General features: G+C 43.7%; 1 protein-coding gene across 1 annotated transcript; it reads left to right on the plus strand.

The window, feature by feature from the left end:
- The first annotated feature begins 1,292 nt into the window (after positions 1-1,292).
- Positions 1,293-16,896, plus strand: ACP5 (acid phosphatase 5, tartrate resistant). The gene is made up of 7 exons (XM_078877089.1): positions 1,293-1,584; positions 5,798-5,918; positions 9,738-9,943; positions 11,007-11,131; positions 12,363-12,560; positions 13,478-13,625; positions 15,089-16,896. The coding sequence occupies exons 2-7, from the start codon at positions 5,819-5,821 to the stop codon at positions 15,332-15,334; spliced, it is 1,023 nt and encodes a 340-aa protein (XP_078733215.1). The 5' UTR covers positions 1,293-1,584; positions 5,798-5,818; the 3' UTR covers positions 15,335-16,896.
- Positions 16,897-17,230: the final 334 nt, after the last annotated feature.

The following is a 17,230-nucleotide window of genomic DNA, read 5'->3' on the forward strand; positions in this document are numbered from 1 at the left end:
GCTTTTCAGGGGCAAGGCAGAGGCTGCGGGCATTTTGCGTCGACACAACACAGGAATACACAACGTAAAACAAATGCCTTACTGACACCACCAGGTTGACCAGAGATGTGGACGTGTTGGTTGCTGTGGGAGTGCAACGATAACCAGTGGTAAAGCTCCAATCTCAGTCCCTCCTGTTCATGGCGTCGAGCATCAGTGTTAATTTTTTAGACCCAATCAAACAAGTATTTTATATATTGAAACATTAAATCAACTTGAATATCAAGGTGTTGTTTGTGAACATCTTCACCGCCACCAATAACTCAATCAACAGTCAATTAACATTACCGAGTCCCCTGTCAATCCATTAACATTCAAGTAATATGAATGTAACAGTTACATTGAATTATCAGTTTAACACGTAGGCTTTCGCGACCAATATCATCCATAATAGAGGTTTTTTGGGTTAGATCGCGTAAATATATAAATGTGTCGTTAAAACCCACTACCACCCGACACAGTCAACTAGTAAGGGTTGTCACGTAAACAAAACGTGGCCAATTCGTCATTAGTACAGCACTAGTGTGTAGTGTAGTGTATAGTAGTGTAGTGTATAGTGTAGTGTACTAGTACAGTATGCCTGTGTGTTGGAGAGCCACGCCATAACATTTACAATCCGAGTACGACGTTTCGCCAGGAATTACAACTAGCTTCATCAGGCGACAATTAATCGATTTCAAATCGAAATCACAATTTGAAACAATGCGATTAGCAAATCGCAAAGGCTGCGATTTTTTACGATTTGAAAAGTCCTATTACCGTACTTTCTTATTGGAATAGTTTTATTTTGTAAGATTATAACTGTATTTATTTAACTTAACAATTGTTCGATGTTTGATTGTTCTATTTCAATTAAAACATTTTAACAAATACATGTTGGAAGCAATTAATATATTTTAAGTTCTCATCCTTGCATTAGAATATATAGAGCAGTTCATATTTTGATGGTATCATGTGTTAATGCTCCATCACACGTTTTAAATCTACTACACAGTGAATATTGAACTGAAGCTTGACTTAAATTTTTTAATCGCAATATCTGTCAGAAAAATAGAAAATTAGATATTTTCCCCAAATCGTTTAGCCCTAGTTCCAATTCACTTAGAATTTAAAACACCGCAGTAATCACAGGAACACGTTGCTGGCAAGAGGGGGCACAACTGCACGTGCGAGATCCATCACGGACAAAGAGCTTCGGAATTGCGCCTCCTGCCGACGACTTGGCAGTGGTGAGTTGCGGTCTTCACGTCGATTGTGTTCACGGAAGTGTTGAACCATACGGGAGAGAGAGAGGGAGGCGACATTGTGTGTGGCGGGCAGGGTTTGTGATCGCCACGAGGGTTGGTGCCCTCTTGGATTCGAGGCATTGGCTGCGTCCTGAAGGATAACCTGTGGGCCAAGGCTTTTGTTGTTGTTGATGGTGGTAGTTGTTGGTAGTGGTGGTTGCGTTGGGGCTATTCTCGTCTGACTTTCCAGCGGACCGATCCCCACAGAGGAAGACCACGAAACTGAAGTTTGAATTCTCCAATTAAGTTCCGTGTAAAGGTAAAAACAACTTTGTTACAGCACTGACAACAGCCATCGGTAATCAACACGGAAACTTGCCTCGTACAAGAGGCGACGTTTCGGCCACTGGCCCTTTGACGTGGTGTGTTTATTATATCTCGTGTCTCGTTCTGTGTTTGTTGTTGTGTTGGTGCTGTGTGTATCGAGCTCTGATCGCCCTTTCGTGGTTCATTGTGTGGCGGTGTTTGGAACTTTAAAGGAAAGAAAGTGGATTAGTTTGCGAATCGTTTCGCACGATTTGTCTGCGATTTTGTGAAACTCCTTTAACCTTTAACACTGTTACGTGAAACCTTCGTCTATGGTAAGAGGCTAAGAGCCACGCTTCAATGATTCTGATACATCACGGGGATTGTGCTGTATTATTGTGACCTTGCTACCCGTGTGTGTGTTTAGTTTGTTATCGCGGCCCCATCCTTGGGCTACATTGTTGCTAATGTTCCCCATTCAACACACACTTGGAAGATGTGTGTACGAATACAACACTGAAACTTAGCCAACCTCGTCGTTGTGTGACAAATATGAAAGTTGACGACTTACGTGTGTGTACTTTTGTACTGTTTTTTACCTCTTACTACACTTTATGAAGCATACCAAGTGTGTTGTAGTGAGTTAAGACTTCAACCACCGTCTCCTAACATTACATTGTGTAACAGCGAGTAATTATTCACAAGCGACTTTGTGTTTTAGAGCTAAAGTGGAGGGGGGATGCCTTCATCCAGCAGTGGACAAATGCTGATTATGTTAAACATTGAGAGCGGTGGCGCTGTGGTTAGCGCACTGCGTTATTTATTGATTTCCCACTTGACCAGCGTGGTGAAGTATGGTCAAACATGACCCACTCATCCAGCAGTGGATTGACAAAGCGCTGTAAATTACTTTAAACAATATAACCATGTGTTCTTTAAAATATGAAGTTAATTGCACATCCATATTTAGTATTGTATTCCTTTTTTAAACGCCCTTGTAAGTACGGTTTCGGAAGAGTTCAATTGTGAAATACATCAACACCTGTTCAGACACTGACCAGCGTGGTGAAATATGGTCAAATAACCTCCCATTTACCAAGGGCTGCTTTATGGACGACTTTTATTGTGGTGATTCACGATACAGTACTGGGAGATCATCGGTACATCATCAATGTGATGACTTGTGCACGTGGACTTTGTCCATGAGACGTAGATTAACGGGGCCTCATACGATGCCTTAATAAAACTGCGAACACAATGGGTTATTTGGTGGTGATACTCTGGTTTGCAAACCTCAAACAAACAATTTAACAACTCTTTTTTTTAATCGAAAAGTATATATAGTAGTAGACGGTTTGGACAATGACCCTCTTTCATTGCACTTTGTGTGCTCATGGAGAAGGCCCATTTGGGTCGCCTAATGTTTGCATATTTTTTCCTAAAGGCAGTTGTTTGACGAATGTGATTAGTCTTTGGTTCTTTCGGAAAAGTCACGTAAAAAGAAATTAAATAATAATAGAATAAGACGTTTCGATTGAAACACAGGCAACCAACATCAGGTACAAATGAATGAGAAAACAAACCTAGTAAACTTGGAAATATAATGCGATACAACACAAAGAGTCGGCTCACATAACACTCAACCTGGTTGATTACGTTCTTCCAAAGATTTCTAAATTTGAGAGATACAAAACAGCGACACAGACAGACACACATAGGCCTATGTGTGTGTCTCTCTCTGTGTTATCTCTCTCTACTTATGTGTCTGTCTGTGTGTCTCCGTGTCTATGTTTTGTCTCTCTCAAATTTATCAATCTTTGGAAGAATGTAATTAACCAGGTAGTGTTGACTATTATGTTAGCCGACTCTGTGTTTGTATTGCATTATATTTCCAAGTTTACTGTTTGTTTTCTCTTTCATTCGTACCTGATGATGGTTGCTTGTGATGCAATCGAAACGTCGTATTCTGTTATTATTTAATTTCTTTCTACGTGACTTTACCCAAAGAACCAATGAATAATTCCTGCAGTCACGAAAGCTTCTAATCTAGTTTGAATGGTGAGTTAGATCGTATTAACACACAGGACCAACTCCTAAAGTCCATTCCAGTCGAACCTTTGCGTGACAATGGGGCTTTTGTTCTAGGCTGTTTATAGGAGACCTCCATTGTGTTACAAACCCATTCAAAAGAAACTCCTTGAAGGCCGCGATGATGACGATGATCTTGTAAGAAGAGTTTACAGTTAGTTGATTGTCCAATCTATTTAATGGGTGAAGGCCACCCCCCTCCCCAAAGCGCCACGTGTTTCGTGGTCCAGATGTGTAACGAGTCCACCTTGGGTCGTGGACGAGTGAAACGATGTAGAGGTTGGTTGCAAGGTGAGCGATTCGCCGCTTCTGTGGCCGTCTGGAACGCTTTTCCGATATTCGGAAGCCACTGGAGCTATGCACTCTTAAATCATCTAGATTGAAAAACGTTTTTAGAACTGCGTTTTAGTTTGTCCTTCTCCTGCACCTCCCGATTAGCACGGTTGGCTACATACGGTGCGAAAGAAGTTCAGCATGCACGTGTAACACCGTGTACTGCATCATGCTGGTTGACACCTCGGCCGTCACATTGATGTGACCCAACCACAGCGGTACATTGTGCCATCATACAGTGTTCTCCCACATGGCCGGAAAACGGTGCCAAAGCTCCAGTCCAAGATAACCTTTTGTTTACAAAAATGTAACAACAACGTTCTGCTTCTCTCCATGGTACACAAACCGTATTAAATGGGAAAGTCCCCAAGTCTCGCCGAACTTTCATGATGGTAGCTTTTGTGATTATGATAGGACAATGTATTCGTTTAACGTCTGCCAAGGTGCAGGCACGTGATATGAAGTGCTGTGCTTGGCGTGGTAAACATACTCTATGGAAAGGCAATTTTTGGACTAGCCATTTAAGTATAAGGTATCTCAAAATAAACATTACAGTCCAGTGATGGTAATGTATCAAAAAAATGGTGCCTATTTTTCGTGTAATAAACTTGTAACAAACCCTACAGGATGGAATTCTAATAGATTTTTCGTTTTTATATAAGGAAATATGGCTTGGGCCCTTCAACCCACTTTGACGAGCTTGGCGAAACTATGGTCACTCCTGGCATTCTTCCAGGAGTGACAGAGGACTTGTATCTAAACAAAAATGTCCCATGGCCTAGAAGTCCACTAGCAAAATGGAAGTTCAATTTGAGCTGATGTCCTTAAATTAATTTTAAAAAATTCTAAGTACGGTATTGGGCAATCTTTCCCAAAACTACAGTTTAGGGCCACTTGGTAAGCTGTGTGGTAAATTTCGTAGGCCTTTTGGTTTGTTTTGTAATCTGGTATTGTGAATGCAGGGTTGTAAATAAACATCAGAACAGATGATCAAAATAACAATGAAGAATCCAAGCTCATTGCTTAAAAAATGTAGGGTAACAAAATCGGACGACATCACACTTTAATCAGGTGAATTATTCTAAGTTCTTGGGTGTAAATTTTGATTTAAAGCTTTCGTGACTGCAGGGGTTCATATTCTTGGTTCTTTCGGTAAAGTCACGTAGAAGGGAAATATTAAAATAATATTAATATAAAACAATAACAATTCTCACTAATTGTTATTCGTGTTGTGAGAATTGTTATTGTTTTATATGAATATTATTTTATTACTTCTTGGGTGTAGTATCGTTTTATCTTACTGTATACAGTATTGTTTTATTTTGTAAAAAACGGGATTGTAAACAACCCTAAATCTGCATTCAAATTTAAAAGCTATGGCGCACCCCTGCTGTTTGAAACAATGGCTTGGGTTGGGTAATTTCAGCTGCCTCATGGATCCGTGCAGCTGCGTGTAGTTTTTCGCGGATTTGCTGTGGTCCAGTGTTTGTTTTCCTCTTCACTCTATATTCCAGGAGCTTCGTTAGGAACTGAATTCAATTGGATATAAAAAAAACTCATGAGGATAAATCCATCTCCCGAAGAAGCACCTATCCAGCACGTGGAGTGACCTTCAATTAGCACAGTTGGATACATACAGTGCAAAATATATTCCCCATGCACATGATGCCTAACAACATGAGATACAACCCGACAACGCATCGGGACAGGCTCTGCAATGGTGTTGTTTTTCACGTGGTCGCTGTTTCCCCCCCCCTTTGCCCTCTCCTTTTTAATGACCTCTAACCCTTGCTCCTGACCCCAAGCCCTTGCCAGATTCCTGCATAATGGGTGGCCTACGCATAGCAGACATGTTCACCCTCGTGACTTTGCTGACGCTGGTGGCATGTAGAGGCGTCTTCTCATACCCAGGAGGCCTAAAGCCAGGTAAGTCCCTCACCATTTAATTTGTTTAATTGTGTTTTTTTTACCGGGTGAGAAATGAATAGTACGTTTTTTTTGTAAGTGATATCTGGCTCGCCAATTTGACAATCGGTTAAACACGTCGGCTTTCGCGTCCAATATCATCCATAATCAGTTTTTTTTGGGGTAGATCGCATGAATATATAAATGTGTCGTGAAACCTGCCACCACCCGACACAGACTATTACTATTATTAATGTTTGTCACGTAAACAGAACAGGCCAATTCGGTACTAGTATAGCACACCGGTGTGTGGGAGAGAAAAGCCACAACATAAGGACACATTTAAGAGATCTAGCCCAAAAAACCTGTCATGGTTGGCAATAATAATTTAAGTCAAAATACGACATTAAAAACATAATCTGAGCAGACAACCACTGCACAGGAGACATACTGTGCACATGTATCAATATTAAATACATGTAAAAAAACAACACATTCTTGTAACATAAGTTGGCTCTCTAAAATTAAAAATTAAATTGTAAGAAAATTAAGGTCGAGAAAACAATACCCAGAATTAAAGTACTCGTGTTTCAACCACGATTGTGTGACCATACTTCACCATGCTGGTCAGTGCAGGTTGGTGAAGGTGGAGTGTCTTGGATTGGGAGCATAGTCCAGGGCTGTTTTGGCTGCACTTCATCTCTAAACCTATAAACCATTTTTTTTATTTTGCCAGGTAACTCCCACTGCTGACAATGTAGTCTTGTAGCAGTCTACACCGATTGTATACATGCCAGTGACTCATCCAAGCACGATTCAGGCTTCAATCGGCTTGGCCCCGGAGATCTGACCAAGATGTGGTTCATTCCGGTGGATTTGGTCTCGGGCTAGATGAGGAAATTATTAACAATAATAACTTTTTTGACAGTATCAAGATGATGATAAACATAAATAATAGGCTTTATCCTTTCTGGCAAGAATACAGGTGTTAAGATGTTCAAATACCAAATAGACACCTATTACAAGGCATGAGGTCTACATTAACCACAATCACGCGTGGTGAAACATGTAAACAGGCTTTGCAAATGCATGCATTAACTTTGAAACTGTGCTGTAAGGCGTACTTTCGTCTCGAAGGTGAGACAAGGCCATACATAAATTGTTATATTTGTGTTACAAGCACTTTAATGCGACTGGATCTCAAAGCACTTTATATATGCAGAGAAGTGATAACAATACCAAATGGGTCACTGGTAGAAAGGCGAAGGGAGATGGACAATAAAATAGTGGAGGTGAGCAATACAGCCATTTGCTTGCTATCACCATCTTGTTTGTGACAGTACTCGGCTTCCATATGACCTTTAAAATAAATAGGGTTGCCTTCGTTTGAAATAAGAGGGCACATTGTGCAATGCGCCCCCCCGCCCCCATTGTAATCGATGTAGCTGTTGTAATAAACTGACAGTGGTGTAGAAACTCTCTGAAAACACTACTGATAGCATTCACAAAGAGACTGCCTTGTTGATTAAAAAAAAGTGTGCGTTTTGCCTTGCTAATGACTGATTCAGAAATTGATGTTCTATTTTCAAGCTCCTCCACCCAGAAGATGTGTCACTTCCCAAAGCACTAACTGATCACTGAATACATTGCAAATAACAAAGCACGGCCCGTTAATTACGATTGTGTATAACAATATATTCTTCCTGTTACTATGCTGTGCTGTATACACACAAGATTAAGTGTTTGTGAGTGCAAGTCTCGGCCCCATTGTTTTCCATACATTATAACCACACGCTTGTTTATGCAGTCGGAGGCGTTTGACGCAAGACAACCACATTCGCAACCAATCAGACCCACATTATATGTGTTTTTGTATGTGTAAGCGGTCTTTATATTGCAAATCCCTTTCGTGCTGATTTTGCATTTTGAATGCAAGCTGAACCTTTTTATCCCACAATCTCCAGAGCCCTAAACCTATCCACGTGTACCGAATTCTGGCCCAATCCACTGCTGGATGAGTGCCCCCCCCCAAAGTGTGAGTCATGGTACTTGTTTGACCATAACTCCACCACTGGGCAGTGTGGGTCGGTGAAGATGGCATGCATAGACATGGGAGCAGAGAAGTCCAATACCATCATGTCTTTGTTTTTATGCACTGCCCTCTGCCCAGCATGTAGCCCCGACCGGCTTGATTTTTGCATTGGTGGTTGCCCACCAAAGCACTTTCTAAAGTGCAAACCTGCTTGGCTCTGAGATTGAACACATTCCAGGTGCTGAGGTCATAGACTATCCACTTTGTTATGGCGTAAATTTCCTTCTTGATGCGTTACTGCTGCCAACATTTGCTTTTGCCGTAACGGCTCATTTTATAATGTGATGTTAATCTTACGTGCCATACAGAAGCTAAGGCTTTTGGCGTAGATAGTGGTGTATATATTCTTGGTTTAAGAGCACGTGCATGTCCTGCGTCGGTGTTTACACTTGCCCTGTAAACATCTCGCAAAATGTGTTGTTTTTTAAAGACTGGTACATTACACACAGCATCTTAAATTTATTATCGATAGATTCCAACAGCTGAATCCAGTCCAGGCTTTCAATTCTGCCCAAACAAAAGATTCTGAGTAATAGATTACATTTATACGTGAATGTCTAAAAGAGACTTCTGATATTTTTGGAAGAACACCGCTGTAATCGTGTGCTTAGGAGCCCAGGAGATTACGAATTGCACATTGTGATGAACACAAATCTGGATGGCAGTGGAGTAAACAGGTTGGTGACTTATGTAGACATTTTAGAATTATCCGTTCATAGAGTTCAATCATCTCTTGACATCCCCTCTGCATTAACAATGATGAATTGGCTCTGCCAATACAGGTCCTTGAGACTCAATGAGTATTCCCTGGATACATAGCATTAGGATTGCAAATAGTTATTTTTTCTCTCCGGTTTGTCTCTCTAAGTTTTGGCAAACCCTTTTATGAATGTGTCCGGCTTTCAATTGGGTGAGTCCCAAACAACAAACACCGCTTTACAATTTGGTTCATTTTTGCATCATCTTTGAGAGTTATCATGCCTCCCTGTTACAGTTGGACCGACCGATATAGCTAACATATAAATTTTAGATTTGAAGCTTTCGTGACTGCAAGGATTCATATTCTTAGGTTTTTTCGGTAAAGTCAGGTAGGTAAAAAATTTAAATTAATGAAAGTAAAATAAAAAATCACGACGTTTCGGAGGCAACACAAGCCTCCGTCTTCAGGTGGAACCATCACAGCCCGACAGCTGTATCAAGTAAATGAGGGATTACAAGAGATACCACTCCGTATATATAATGGTTGAGGGGGGCAGGGCCAGGAACGGCACACTTTTTTATTAATATGGTAAGGTGAGGCGTATAAAGCTTATTTGGGTGAAAAGCGTTAAAAAGCATTTTTAAAAAGGAGCAAGTTGGAAAATATTAATAAATCGGAATTACCCATATTTGATAAATTACTTAAGTGACTTAATTGGGAAGCTACGTGGCAACACTGCCTCTTACAAGCAGACTCGTGGCCATTTGCAGGCTGGTGCTGTGTATGCCTTGTGCCGCACAGGGACGGCTGTCACTGTCCCCTTGCTGGATTGCAACACGTTATTGGAGCGTTTGTAATGTGATGCAATGTGCTGTTGTGGCAGTTAAGTGCCCTATAATGTATGTATGAACTTCTTTCGCACCGTATGTAGCCAACTATGCTAATCGGGAGGTGCGGGGGACAATGTCAATCTTTATTCCGAAGCAGTGATGATGGCAGCGATGAAGTAGTGAGCTAACTTGTACGGAACCTGTGCAATCTTCGGCAGGAGATCAGCTTAAGCCGGCACTGCGTTTCATTGCCGTTGGGGATTGGGGCGGCCTTCCGCTGCCGCCCTACGTCACGCCGCTGGAGGTGGCCACGGCAAAGGGGATGACTCGCGTGGCCCAGACCATGGGTGCCGACTTCGTGCTGGCGCTTGGAGACAACTTCTACTTCACAGGCGTCCGCAGCGTCGATGATCCCCGCTTCTCGGCGAGTGCTTCGGGTGCCTAATGGCTCGGAACTGCGATTCCATTCAAGAATAAAACTACTTGTGTGGTGAAACTGTGTTCGTTGGCAGTGCTGCGCAAGTATAAATAGCACTCCAACGTGTCACACTTTTCTGTCAACAATGCCTTTAAAATAAAAAGTATATAATTGGCGAAGTTTTTGGGATATGGCTCTTCCAGTGCTGTGCAGATGTGCCATTGCCTGAAAAGTAGCCATTTTTAATGCTTTTTCCATTCGGGGAACGCATCATTTTTTCCCATCTTGTACTGTCTAGTTAGGGGTGCTGCCATGGTGTAATGGTTATAGCACGCTGGCTGCAGGTTCGATTCGATCTACAGGTAAAGCAGTTCAAATATTGGGCAAGTTTCTTAAACCCCCCTTAATCCCTGTTCACCCAGCAATGTAAATGAACGGGTGCACCTGAGTCGATCGGCAGGCCATGTGTCTGTGGTGGGGTGAAGTGTGGGTACTCTCACCTTTTTCAAGACCTTTTTGCAGTGTGGACGATGAGGCCAAATACCCTGTAATAGGGGCTGTCTAGAGCTACCTCGAATGAAGGCCCTTCTGCCAGCATTTGCTTGCTCAAGAAATTGAAGGGCTGCATCTTAACCTTTTTACTGTCTCGTTTATATTCATGACCAAATCTGTTTGCTGCCTATCCCCCCACCCGAGGCTGTATGGGATTCATTGGGGAGAGAATGTGGTGGTTGAGCTGGAGCATGGTGGATGATATCTGGAAGGGTGAAAGTTAAAATCTTCCGATTGGTTGCTTCTTAGGTAATCAAGTTATAGTTAAATTTGCTTTGACCATTGCCATACCAAATTGCAATAGTGGCTCTCGTAGGAAACGCGATGCATGTGACCTATTTCGACAACTTCTCCTAAAATTGCATTGTAAAAAAAGTGCCTCGCCGCCATAATTTAGTGCTTCCATTGTCGGCAGATTTGTCCATTTTTGTCCCAAACAGGATAAACAACTTTTTCCACCAGCAAATAAATCGTGACGGTGCGGTGGTGTTAACATACAAAAAATTCCATCCTCCAGGAAACCTTTGAGTCCGTGTACTCTGCGCCAGAGTTGCACATTCCTTGGTACGTCATCGCTGGCAACCACGACCACAAAGGCAACGTGTCGGCGCAGATCGCCTACTCTCATCGCTCCTCTCGCTGGTAATGCTGCTCCCCAAGTCCCTTGGGCACGTTTACAAATCCTTGGGTTGTTCCCAAGCACCTATTAAGCAGAACTCGGTCCTGTCTCTCCCACTTGTCAATACAGTCTCTTTATTCATGTAGACTTGAGAGAAAGAAGACAGGGCGCTTGAAAGAAGGGAGTTGAGAACGATAAGGTGGACATTGGGAATATCTTTAGAGAGAGAGGGGGGAGGAGGAGGAATGAAGGTGGAGGCTTGGCAAGAAGATGAAGTTAACCCTTTACTGTTCTGGAGAATGTGTACGTCAGCGTAACAGAACCAGAAGTAAAAAAAATATTTTATCGTTACCGAGGCTCCCACAAAGCCATGTGGAAGGGCCTGTCGCATGGTTTGGCACCAGCTATCATAGAGTGGTCCTGTCACTACAGTTCTTTGCGGTGAGTACAAGGTCTTAAAAACAGTGCTCTACCACCTCTAAAATAAAATTAACGCTGAACGGCTTTGCACATTCCGAGATTCGGCGGTGAATGGGACTCGTCCTGAAACATGCAGTCGTCTCGGAAAGGGTTACGAAGGGCTATGGAGAGATACTGCTGGTGCAGGGCAGAAAAAGGGGGAGAGGGAGTTCGAGGGGGAGATGGAAGGTTGTGGTGACGATGTGGTAACAGCAGATGTGACATAAGAGAATTGGTACACGTGCCTTAGGGGAATTTCAGTTGTTCAAGTCGGTGTTTTTAAAATGTGCAACACGTGGGCAGATAAACACGCTTCGCTACCCAGCTACTTCCCACAAAAAAATTGACGCTCAAACCTGCTGCGTGTCCCTCCCCCTAGCCCCGTAGCATTGGCTGGCCTGGAAATGGGCCCAATCCTCCAAGTTGAAGGCTCAACCCTCCCCTCTTTTCTATGTTTTTATCATCAAGTCAAACATTGTCGGCGCAGAAGTTATCACAATTTAAGTAAGGGGTCACCGCTGCCTTTCCTCCGACACATAGGGGGAGAGAGAGCTGAAGAAGAATGCACGATGATACAAAACCAATAGCATTGAATTATTCTTGGCATTGAACGTTTGTTATGAAGCTTGTTTAACATTGTCTTGTCATACTGCCCCCCCACCCCCATGATGTTTTTTAATGCCCCCTTTTGAAACGAGGTATAATGGTCTAATAGTTGCCCTCCTTTGGGATTCTGAACGACTGCAATTCTGTGCACAATGCACAAAACCCTTAACCGTCGTGTTCGTCGTGCAGGCACTTCCCGGACTTCTACTACGACGTGGTGCTGCCCATTCCAGGCTCCAATGCGAGCCTCACCCTGCTCATGATCGACACGATCACGATGTGCGGGAACACCGATGACTTTGGGCATGGGCAGCCTGAGGGTCCCGATGACCTCGAGCTTTCCAACAGGCAGTTTAAATGGCTCAAGGAGAAACTCAAGGCGGCCAAGTGAGTGGCTGCATAGATAGCGCTGCACGCCACGGCCCGTGTGTGTGTGTAGCGGTGGCATCATGGTTGGCGCATTGCACTGAGGGGAACCCAATGATCTGAGAGAAAATCAAGAAACGGAGGGGAAAAAACAAGAGCATGAAGCAGACATAACCGTCAAGCAGCGAAAGGGGAGCCTACCTTTTGATTAGAGTGGGGGCTGTTACTAAATGAGTTTACGTAGCAGCACTAGGCTAATGCACAGCACTTGGTGAACACCATTAAATTAAAGAAAAATAATCACCTTGGAGTTATACATTTTCCATGTTTTCTACGTAGAAAGGCTGCGTCGTAAAGACAAAACTTGTGTAGCTGACCCTTGCACGAGACATGAACCATTGGCAGCAGCAGCCACGGTGAGACGCTGCAATAAATAATGGCCGACTGCATTATTTACAACAGGGTAAACAAAATGTGGGAATCCGTAGCACGGCAGAGACACTCAACATTGTTTAAAACCACGAGTCTCGAAGGTGATCATTCTTGAGACTTTACAACGTATGTCTTACCTCTCCTGTGGTGAGTTACAAGTTGCGCCACCTTGCCCAACTAATGCGAGGGCACAGTTGCAACAATGAAGTTCTGGCCGTAGACTGTAAACATCCATAATAAACGAAACTTGGGTGCAAAGTTGTTGATAGTAGGAATGTACCCTCTTGATAACTGGTCATATTGATCAAAGGGGGTTGTGCAAAATGTAGTGAAGCCTTCCAGTGCAAAAAATGCAAATGCTTTTTGTTCTTACGGCTACCCAACCTAAACGTCTGGCGGGAAAGCACTGCGTAATCCATACGTGTGCACGATTTTTGTTTCCGAGCTCTGGTTTAATTTGCAATGTTTAAAGTCCCATGGTGGGGGATGATGTTTTTGCCGCCCAGGTCGGAGTTTGTGGTGGTCGCAGGGCATTTCCCCGTGTGGTCGGTGGCTGAACACGGCCCCACCCACTGTCTGGTCAAGCATCTCCACCCGCTGCTGCAGAAGTACCAGGCTACCGCTTACTTCTGTGGGCACGACCACAACCTGCAGGTGGGGCATACGGGCACCACCGCACTGCACGTTGCATGTGCTTTGCGTTGAGCCGCCCTGTACCAACAAACCAACGTGCCGAGGCCATCGTTGGCATCCGTGTATATACCCTTATGATCTGTGAACCCGATCCGCATACTGCAGGCAGGGGGGCGGCTTCGTGATTTGGTCCCGGGCAGTTGTGGCTTTTCCGCACGTGGCCTGTAATGAATAATCCTGCGCTGTGGAGGCAGCAACGAGGGTTGGTGGAAAGCTGAACAGATCTTGTGAAACTCCCTTCCCGAGGGCGTCGAGGAGGTGCTGTACCCTGGCTTGCCAGGAGAAGGCGCTTGCAGCACTGGGCTAATATCTTACGTGTTGAACTTTCGCACCGTACATAGCCAACCGTGCTAATCGGAGGTCCTATGGGATTGAGTTATTCCCTCGCGTTGGTTTTCTCCTGGTGCCCTGATTTCCTCCCACGTGTATGAACACTCAGTAACTGGCTGATAACGCCTTAATATAACTCCTCTAATGCAGGATCCTGAAAAAGACCTTGGACTGTGTGGTTTACCTGGATAAATGAGTATTATAACATGGTACATCCCTTTGATGAATAGATGAAACCTAGGTCCACAACCTGCTTGCTGTTCTCTGGTATGCTACTATCCATATCACCTCGCGGGTTGCTGTTGCACTTGATGGCTGCGTGATCCACTAACCCCAACTTCCCAAGTCCAAGTGTGTGCCGCCGCTACACTGCAGTAACTATACTGTGCGTGCGCTTTGCGAGTGTCTGACATGAATGATCTGTACTTGTCTAAAGCCTGAATCCCCATTGCTGATGTCTTGAGTGGTTGTTTGTGCCGGATCACCGCGTGGCTGCTGCCTTCCCACTCGCCCGTGGTTCCCCGCGCCTCCCGAGTTCTCTCTTGTCGAACGAGCGAATGCTATGCATGTTACATATTTTGAAATGTATTGTTGAGATAGCAACAATCAACTTTAAAGCTGGGCTATATGACTATTTTAGTCATCAGTTAGACTACTCAATTGAATAGCACGAAATTATTTGGGGGGGTGGGGGGGGTGAAAAGTCTACATGGCACATGTGCTGCAAGATGCGAAGCGGTGGCCACGTCTGGCTATTTGTCTTTGCATTTTGTTGTGATGCTGCCAGGGTGAGTCAGGCTTAGCTCACTGGATACGCAATCCTTGGGCCGCTGGTACAAACTGCCAACGGTTAAACCAAGGGCAAGTTTTCTTAAATCCTCCCACCTCTGTCCACCTAGCAGTATAATTGTGTGTGTGGGGTACGTCCGACTTTTTCTAAAACATCTGGCCAGCATGGAAGAGTAGGTCAAATGCAATTTGGTGGGGGGTAAGGGGGTGGGTTCTGCAGAGGCCCTTCATCCAGTAGTGGCCATGAGCAAACAGTTCCAGGGCTTCACCTTAACCTTTTAACCCCCCCTGCCCTCCACGTGCAGTACCTCCAGGAGACCGACTCGCCCATCGGCTACGTCTTGAGCGGCGCCGGCAATTTCATCGACGAGTCACTGAAGCACAAGGATGCGGTGCCCGAGGACTCCCTGCGCTTCCACTTCTCCGACTTTGAGTCCCTTGGAGGCTTCGTCCATGTGGAGGTGACGAAGGACATCATGACCCTGACGTACATTGAGAGCCTGGGAAAGTCTCTGTACCGTACTACCTTGCCCAAGCGCAAACGATTTTAAATTGGGGGGCGGGGGGCATTTCCCACCATGGCCCTCTCTCAGGATTGGTGGGTTTCCACCATTTGCCGTTTTTCTACCTCAGCTGGATGTGGCCGTCGACCCTGTTTTTATAAATACCTCGGTTCCACTACGACCAAGCCATGGCAGGCCGTGCTGAAATGGCTCAGCATGGTTCAGGAGCCAAGTTATTTTTTCCACCGTTTAAACGAAGCCGTGGCGAACCTGATTCAAAACCTTATGCCGACTTCACAAAAACGTCCGAATCTGGCCTAAGGTCATGTAGGGCCAGAGGCAGAGATAATGACGCTTCCATTGTTTGTGACATCAAGCAGTACGGCTCTGGTTCTGTGGTGGAAAAACAACTTCAGATGTCCTGAGCGGCTCTGGCTTTGCATGGACTCGGTGTAGCTCTGATGTACAGTGGAAAAGAGGTATAAACAGAGGGTTGTCTCGGGCACGGCAAAGATAGAAATGCCCTTGTGAAGAATTGCGGGGGGTTTTTTTTGCATGGAATTTTGTAAAAATTTGCATGGCTTTTTATGGCTTCTTGAGTTTAGTAGTTTTTTAGGGGCGTTGAGGATATTGCAGAGGATTAACGAGTGTATCATGCGACTGCTTAGTAACGTTTGAGGAATGATTGATTTATGTGTTGGCAGAAAGAGCTGTCAAAAGGTAAAGATGTGGCCCTTCAACTTTTTAGTGCCACTGTGGGCGTCTTAACCTCCACTAGAGGGAGCTACCAGCATAAAAATAAGTTAACATTGGACAAATCGTTCAAATTTTCATACAGGAAGAAAATAGTTGACTATTTGGCAGGAAATAATGGTACGGATTTCCATTCTACTAACACATGACTGGCTTGTTTTTTATGCAGTAAACTCTGTGCTGCTTAGCAAGAGTGGATGAGGCCTTGTGGCATTTTTCTTATCAGGCTAATTTTAACATTGTGCCCGTCAATGTATGGACGTGTGGTGGTTTTTACGCCAAAGGTTTGATTGTGTGGTTTTCAGATTAACCTTAATTTTTTGACAAATCTCTGTACGTGTGATCCTAAAAACTTGATTATTTTTTTAACTGACGATTACTTTATTTAGCCTGGTTTTGTTGAACACTTGCACAAACAGCAATACTTTGTGAATGTAAAACAACATACCGTGTTTCTTTGAGGACCATATACACTTTTTATGATTGTATTTGGTAGATAGTCATTTCTAATTGCTGTACTCACATCTCAATAATTCCAGATGCGATACAAACAAATGGATGATTACTTTAGGGGTTGTGTTTATTCATCAGTGCAAAGCATGTTTTTTTCTCCAGAATGTATAGAATGTGTAGTTATGGAAATGTTTTAAATGGCAATTTTAAGTGAATAAATAAACATTAAGTTTTTTTATTTAGTATAGTTTTAAAATTGTTTTTTAAACAGTCGAAAGTAATTTTCATTGATTCTTAGTCCTATTTAGCTATATCGAAATCATTTTGATTGTCATTATAACTTTGAAAGAATGTCTGTTTACACACTCGAAGCCATTTTAATTTAATAAATCAGTGTAATAGTTTCTTAAAGTGTGGCTGTCCGTTTTTACTCATGTATTTGTGAAACATAAGCCAGTGATAATGCTGCAGTGTGTAATGCTTGGCACACTGAACTTGCAATTCAGAGGTTCACTGGCTCAATTTCCCGTCACAGCAATTAAAACAATGGTACAAGGTTTTTTCCACCCGCCTGTCCACCGTCCACCTGGGCAGTGTAAATGGGTACAGTAGTCGATCATCAGCCGGTCATGGTATGATGGGTTAGGTCGAGTGAGGGTATGATGGGGGTGCCACAGTGGTGATGTTAACTACCTCACCTGGTATACAGGAGGTCGTAGTTTCATCCCGACCCTGACG

Source organism: Lampetra fluviatilis, chromosome 46 (genome assembly GCF_964198595.1).
Source record: "Lampetra fluviatilis chromosome 46, kcLamFluv1.1, whole genome shotgun sequence".
NCBI lineage: Eukaryota > Metazoa > Chordata > Hyperoartia > Petromyzontiformes > Petromyzontidae > Lampetra > Lampetra fluviatilis.